The sequence below is a fragment of the Lagenorhynchus albirostris genome, chromosome 8 (assembly GCF_949774975.1).
Source record: "Lagenorhynchus albirostris chromosome 8, mLagAlb1.1, whole genome shotgun sequence".
Taxonomy (NCBI): Eukaryota; Metazoa; Chordata; class Mammalia; order Artiodactyla; family Delphinidae; genus Lagenorhynchus; species Lagenorhynchus albirostris.
The window spans coordinates 23,145,704-23,153,209 of record NC_083102.1 but is presented as its reverse complement, the minus strand read 5'-3'; the positions used below and the strand labels follow the sequence as shown (position 1 = coordinate 23,153,209).

The window sequence follows — 7,506 nt, the reverse complement described above, 5'->3', positions numbered from 1 at the left end:
ATTTATATCTCGCCTGTCACTATCAGGGCCCCCAGAGCTCCCCCCTCCTAAGTCACGCACAGCAGGTCCCTTTTCTGTTTCTGGTCCCTTCTCTACTCCTCCCCCTCCCTCAGTAATGAGAAGGGAAAGAAATCATTCATGGACCCCTCTCACCATAAGCACTGCCCCCCACAAAGCTCCTGAACTTCTTCCCAAGCTCTATAACAAGGACTGCCCTCATTCTTCCCCCAAAGATGCCCACTTTCCCTGTCCTTTTCACCGGGCCTGGTGGGGGAAGAGGAATAAGGTCAAATGATTCACCAGAAACTTGCCAAATTTTGCTCATCACACAACTTGAGTTGGGGCCCAAACTTATGGGTCCAGAGGGATGGGAAAGCTGAGGAAGTTTGGCCTAAAGGGGGTGCCAGGAGGCGTGGAATACATGTATCCTACAGAATTGCTGAATATATATTCCTTTTATATAAAGTATGTTCTACAGCTCTTTCACCTCATCCCAGGCCAGCTCCTCTGTTTGAGTGCCTCAGTTTCCCTGCTGTCAGCTGCCCTTGGCTTACCCTGAGCCCAGCCCAGTCCTGCCCAGGCATCCTGGCTGGCTCCTTGGGGCTCTCCCTGCCCACCAGCCCCCGTCACGTTTCCCCTGGACTACTCTGGGCAGGACTCTCTCTCTGTCTGGCTAACCTGCCTTTGACTGGAAGGATCTGCCCTGTGACCCAAATGGGCACATCGCCCAGGGGGCTCCCTGGTACTACAGGGCAGAGGCTCTCTCTCCCCTCTCATCACCTTGGTTGAATCAGACTTTGGGGGGGGGAGCACAGTGTGACTCACTGGGCAGTCTTTTCCTGAGCTCAGCTTCATTCTTTCATTCTGAGAGGATGAGGACAAAAGGGCTGGTGACAGGGACACTGAGTCAGGGGTAGACGCAGTCCTTCCCCTGGGACCCTGGGTCTGGACTTCAAATGAGACTTTTCTACATGTAAAGTGGGGCACCCTCACCCCAAGCCTTCTCCCTAATTGGCGTGGGCAGTGTCGTTACTTCCTCTCAGTCCGTCTGCGCACAAGCACACACACTTCCCTTCCCTGTCCGCAGGTGGACAATACCCTGGGCTAGGAGCCAGGACTCCCAGGCCCTGTGAACAGCCCTGCCACCAAACAACCCAGAAGATTCTTTCAACACCAGATCAGTGTGTTTTGCCCTAACCACTGGCCTCAGTTTCCCCTTGTGTCTCTTTAGTCCTAGGGGGCGGGGGTATATTTCATCTCTGACCGTTGAAGCTTAGTTCTGGGGTGTTGGGAGCCCTCACTCCCCCCATTTTCCAGCTCCGCTAGTCATCTCTCCAGCGCGGCGGCTCCGGGGCCCGGGCCTCCCCGGGGTAGTAGACTCGGGCCGGGGGCGAGGGCGCCCCTCCCGCCGGCGGGCCGCGTGGGGGAGGGGAGGGAGGGAGGCGGGGCCGGCGGGCTCGGCTCGGCCCCCACCCGCGGGCCGAGCGGCATTCCTGGGAGGCCGGCGCTCTGACGTGGAGCCGGGGGCCGCAGGCGCGGCGGGGGGAACGCGGCCCGGGGGCTTCTTAAACCCCCCGCCCCAGCCCGGCCCGCACTTCCAGAGCACCGCTCCGCCCCCGGAGGGAGAAAGACAGAGAGAGAGAGAGAGAGAGAGAGAGAGAGAGAGAGAGAGAGAGAGAGAGAGAGAGAGAGAGAGAGAGAGCGCGGCGGAGGAGCCGAGGAGGCCCGCCGAGTCCCGCCAGACAGGGGCGCGAGAGAAGTTGAGAGCCGCGCAGCGCAGAGCCGCGAGTCCCGCGATCGCGCCCCGACAGCGCCTCGAGCCCGAGCCCAGCCAAGCCGGAGCCCAGCCGGCAGCGCAGCCCCCGCCCCAGCCCGCGCCAGCATGATGAACAACAGCGGCTACTCCGAGGCCCCCGGCCTCGGCCTGGGCGACGAGGCGGACGACATGCCGTCCACGGAGAAGGACCTGGCGGAGGACGCGCCGTGGAAGAAGATCCAGCAGAACACTTTCACGCGCTGGTGCAACGAGCACCTCAAGTGCGTGGGCAAGCGCCTGACCGACCTGCAGCGCGACCTCAGCGACGGGCTGCGCCTCATCGCGCTGCTCGAGGTGCTCAGCCAGAAACGCATGTACCGCAAGTTCCACCCGCGCCCCAACTTCCGCCAGATGAAGCTGGAGAACGTGTCCGTGGCCCTCGAGTTCCTCGAGCGCGAGCACATCAAGCTCGTGTCCATCGGTCAGTGCGGGCGGGGAGGGGGAAGTGCCCCGAGGAGGGGCTGGCCCACGGGGACAGAGGACTCAGGTGCTGGGTGGGCGCGCGGGGAGCCGAGAGAGGGCCGAGAGAGCCCCGGCGCCGGGAGAGGACCCTGTCCCCGCTCTCCCGCCCGCCGATGCACGCCCCCTCGGGTCCTGCCTTCGCACCCCTCTCTGGTCGGCAGGCATCCCGAGGCGGCCCCGGGGGAGTCCAGACCCGACAGTTTCTGAGCCCTCCAGCTTCAGCCTCCCTCGCACACTCTCACCAACCGCCTCTCCCCTTCGTCCCCTTTCCTGCCACCCGTACCCCCAGCCCAGGCTTGAGAGGACTGGGCCAATGCCCATTACTGATTCCCGGGGGCACCTTCCCCCAAACAAAGCAAATGGCTTCCCAGCCTCCCAGCACCTCCACCGGGGAGGAGCGGCTGAAGGCGGGTCCCAATCGCTGCCCGATCCCAGGGAGCAGGGGGAGAGCTAGTGGCCGGGCGGGCGCGGGGCCCGGGTCCCCCGCGGGCATATGTTCTCGGCGTCTGGGTTCAGGCCCAGGGGCCAGGGCCGGCAGGGCCCAGCCTCGGAAACCTAAAAAGGCTCTGAGCGAGATCCGAGAGCCTTAACCCCTGCCTGTCCTCTACCAGCTTCAGCCGGCCGGGGAGGGGGCTCCCTCCGTCCACGCCCGGCCCCCGCCCACCCCCTAAGCCCCGATTGGCTGCAGCTCAAACGGCCTGGGCTGAGGGGAGGGAGGGAAGGCCTGAAAAAGGGAGGAAGTCATTGAGTGTAACCAGATTTGGAAGGTGTGTCAGCGCTGGGTGGGGGTGGGGAGGCACCCCAGGCTTGGGAGCTGGGGAACCCGGGATGGGCTCTGAGAGGGTAGGAGCTGGTCCTCCCCTCACCGCCCTGCGGTCATCCCCGCAGGCCGGGGGCCTGGGGCAGAGCCCTACCCCTGTGGCGAGCTCCTAAGAGCCCTGATGGGATTTGCAGGAAAGGGCCCCTCGGCGGGGTGCACCCCAGGGCCGCAGGAGGGGAGTTTCACAGGGCGTCCGGTGCCCCCCAGGCTGCCCCAGAGACTTCTTCAGATGATGGAAGGTCTGTCCACCTCCACTCTCCCTCGGGGCATCTCTAGGCCTCCGGAATTAGCAGCTGAGCTCAGTCCGGGGCCCTTTGCCCCGGCCAGTCCCCTCTCTAGGCCTTACCCCCTCCTGCCCCAATACTGACCCCCACCCCACCCGCTCTGGCCTGGAAATAGCCCTGCCGCTGTGACACAGCAGATGTCTCTGAGCTTTCCAGAAGGACAAGCCTGAGGACAGGGCGTGGGGAGGGGCCCCGGTGTGTGTAGTGGGAGTGAGGGCTGCTTGAGAGCGCGTGGGGTTGCCGGGGGCCAGGGTCAGAGAGGAGTCAGCCCTGGGCCTGTCAGCCCCCGGCAGCTGGGATTTCACCGACTGGACTGACGGTCCCAGGTGGGGTCTCGAGGGGAGAGCTTGGGGCCTCAACAAGGCTTCGTAGGAAATGGCTCAGCCTTCCCCTCCCCTCCCCGCTGCAGGGCGCTCGGCCCCTCTCCAGGCCTCGTCCTTCCTGAGAGCACACCTCTCCCCTCCCCCATGGTGGTGCCTGGCTCCGGCCCCTTTGGCTCAACTGTGTGTGGAGAGGCCGTCTCAGAACAGAGGGGGAAGAAGCAAAAGCTGGTTTGGGGGCGGGAGGGAACCCTCCTTTCCCGTTCCTGCAGGGAATTGTTCCCCATTTGGGCCAAGTGGCTCGCTCCTGCCGCCGGATGAGATAAGCTGTCAGCAATTCAGCTGCTGGGGCCTGAGGCTGAGGCTGGATGGGAGGGGGCACAGGCGGCAGGGGCTGCCCAACCTGGAGAAGTTGTAACGGGTGGTTCCCCGCCAGGCGGGCATCGTGCTTCCTCTGGTTTCCTCTGTCCCGCTGAGTGGTAGGAAGGGGTTGGGGCAGGGGCCGTCTCTGGGCATCGTCTCAGGACTGAATCTGGGCGCCTGGGAGGAGGTCAGAACAGCTCCCCACGCCCTTTTCTAGGAGTGTGGCGGGAGCTGGGGGTTGAGCCGTCCCCCTGAAGGAGGTAGGGGTACTCAGCCGGGGTGGAAGGAGCTGTGTGCCCTCCTTACCCCGCCAGCCCCTCAGCCCCTCCGAACAAAGAGGCCTATGCGGCAGCTCTGTCCCGCAGCTGTTCCCCAGTTGCTATTCCTTCTCCTGGAGCCAACCACCGAGGGAGGGGCTGGAGGGGGCAGCAGCTGTCCCGGCACCTCCCTCGCTGGGCCCTCTCTTCTCCCCCTCCACTTGAGGCCTGGGGTGGCCTCAGGGACTGGCTCTGGGGCTCCTCCCACCCCTTTGGTGGCATCCCCATTGGGGTGGGAAGGAGGGAACCCAGCCTGAGCAGAGCTCCCCTCCTCTGCCTGGCCTCTGAGGGGGAGGAGGGAGAAGAAGGTCACTGCTCCTAGAGTGGGACTCTGGGCCCACCCCTCTCCTGCTGACCGGGACCACTTGCTGTCTGGCCCAGGGCCAGTTGCTGGGGAGAAACCTTTCCCTGCGGCAGATGGGATTGACGCCCCCCCCCCCCCCCCGCTCCCCGTACCCCCGCCCCCCGCCCCAGCAGCCTCAAGGCCTCCCTCCCAGGGATCTGGCTGCAGTTTGCAAGTAGCACTCTGGGCATGCGAGCACCAGCTTTGGAGGCTGTCAGGGTTGTGAGAGGCTGTGAGGCCCTGGGTGTCAAGACTGTGAAAGTGTTGTGGGCCTGTGTGTGTTTGAGAGAGACCGCACCAAAGCACCAGGAGGCTGGGAGTGAGCGTGTCATGGAATCTGCAAGCTGCCAAACCATTGTGCTGCAGTGGAGCCAGGGGTAGAGGGGGCGGGCCTGGGGAGCTGCTGGGGAAGGAAGGATGAATCAGTGAAAGGGTGGTGGAGCCAAGGGGGCCAGAGCCCGAGGCCAGAGGGACAGAGAGACTGAGACTCCCCTCCTGGGAGCAGGTTGAGGGGGGATACTGGGGTTCCCCAGGCCTTACCCTCCAAAGGCCATCCCCCAAGATCTGGTGGGGGGCAGGAAAAGATACGTAAGGGGGCACCTTCAGCCCCACCCTTTCCCATCTCTTGGGCAACACCAGTAAACAAGGCTGATTCTCCCACCCCCTCCCAACCTCCTAAAAGCAGTGCTCCGGGAAGCTGATTGATTTCAGGCCTGCACCGTCCTTTACAAGTAAGCTGGTTTCCAATGATCTATACTCCAGGCCACTCCTGGCTCCTGGATATTTCTCTCTGGCTGTTAAAAGGGAACTAGGCCCCCCAAATCTTGGGGTACCAGTTCTGGTCCATAGTATTCCTCAAAGGAGGGGATGGGTCGAGAGCCTCGGCTGCCCCCATGTGGACTTGAGTCCACATGGGTAACATTCCCCCCGGCTCTTGTGAAATCTTACTGGTCCCTATCATTTGAAAACACGATTTTCAAGCCTTAACAGAATGTGCACTGTACCCACCCCCTCCCCCAAGAACTTTGTTCCTAAAACCTTTTATAGCGTTCAGAGTAGAATTTGGCTGGAACCAGGTTGGTCCCATTCCTCTCCAACTTCAGTTTTTAAAATATTCATTCATTCAACCAGTATTTATTGAGATTCTACTAAGTTCTAGGCTCCGAGTAGACATGAGATACAGTATCTAGAGGAAAAGAAGGCAGACAAAAGAAGTATATACTGTATGATTCTATTCATAGAAAACTCTAGAAAATGCAAACTAATCTATAGCGACCAAGAGCAGGTCAGTCGTTGCCTGGGAAGGAGAGACCAGGAGGGGCAGGAATGATGGATCACAAAGGAAAGGAAACTTTGAGGAGGGGTGGATATGTTTATTATTTTGATTTGTGGTGATGGCTTTGTGGGTATATACGTGTCAAAACTTATCCAGTTGTACTTTCTAGTAAGTAGTTTATTGTACATCAAGCGTACCTCATTAAAACTGTTTAAAAAAAGAAAAAGAAAGGAAACGAAGCAAAACAGTGTCTGCCCCCGAGAGCCTTACAATCTTGCATAACTGCATGGATGCCTATAGCCTGCTAGGAGGCTCGCACAAGTGCCGTGCAAGAGGTGAAACTACACGCTGAAGGAACACATTGGGAGGCAGCCTCATTCTGAAGGGAGAGGAGGGGTCCATCAAGGGCCGGGCCTCACAGGATGGAAAATTTGGTAGTCAGAGAAGGAGTAGGTCCTGACCCAGCGCTCAAGCAGCAGCCTCAGGACCTGGGCGGGGGAGGGGAGGGCACCGTGCTAGCAGTGGAGCCCTCCCGAGCCCAGATCACCTCTCCGCTCCACAGACAGCAAGGCTATCGTAGATGGGAACCTGAAGCTGATCCTGGGCCTGATCTGGACACTGATCCTGCATTACTCCATCTCCATGCCCATGTGGGAGGATGAGGATGATGAGGATGCCCGAAAGCAGACACCCAAGCAGCGTCTACTCGGCTGGATCCAGAACAAGGTACCCCAGCTGCCCATCACCAACTTCAACCGTGACTGGCAGGATGGCAAAGCTCTGGGCGCCCTGGTGGACAACTGTGCCCCTGGTAAGTGGGCCGGCGGCACACCATGGATCCTTGAGCCCGGAAGGGGGGCTGGGATGAGCTGGTGATGCCGAGGCTTGTGTTTGTCAGAACACATGTCCCAGGGTTGGGGGATCAGGACCCCCTGCCCCAGCTGAGAATCACTGCTGGAGTTAGACCCTTCCTGATGAGTTGCCAGATCCTGCAGTGGCAGGAAAAGGGTTTACAGGCCAGGACACTGGGGTTCAGAAAAGGCCAGTGACTTGTCCAAGATCACACAGCTTATCTGTGGCAGAACTGAACCAGAGCCCAGGGCCTCAACTCCCTGCTTCCTACTTTGCCACATGGGTGTCATTTCTGCTCAGCCAGCAGAAAGCAAATGTGGTGGGACTCTGGCTTTCCAAAGAAGGCCAGGACTTAGACCCAGAGAAGGCTGTTCTTTGTGAGCCCCTGGGACAGCGTTGAGAAGGGGTTGAAGCCCAGGATGATGTGGGCTGAGGCTGATGTGACACTGCCCAGTGGCAGGTGACCCAGCCCTGCCCTCTGTCGATGTAGGCCCTGGCCTGCTCAGGTGGGGGCAGCTGAGGGCCCATGAGAAGACTGAGGCATCACAGGCGAGAGCCGTACCCCTCGTGCGGCTTCCTTTCTGACCCTCATCTCCTGAGAAGATAGGTCTTCTCCACCCCTATCGGTCAGCTCTGCCTCTGGGGAGCCATGT

General features: G+C 60.9%; 1 protein-coding gene across 4 annotated transcripts in view; it reads left to right on the top strand.

Annotated features, from left to right (window-relative positions):
- The first annotated feature begins 1,677 nt into the window (after nt 1-1,677).
- FLNC (filamin C) overlaps nt 1,678-7,506 on the top strand; it is a 28,044-nt gene continuing 22,215 nt past the window's right edge. For all 4 annotated transcript variants that reach the window (XM_060156730.1, XM_060156731.1, XM_060156729.1 and 1 more), the window contains exons 1-2: nt 1,678-2,237; nt 6,564-6,812. In XM_060156730.1, the coding sequence (XP_060012713.1) occupies nt 1,883-2,237; nt 6,564-6,812 (604 nt within the window). In that variant the 5' untranslated portion in view covers nt 1,678-1,882. The remainder of the gene's footprint in view (nt 2,238-6,563; nt 6,813-7,506) is intronic.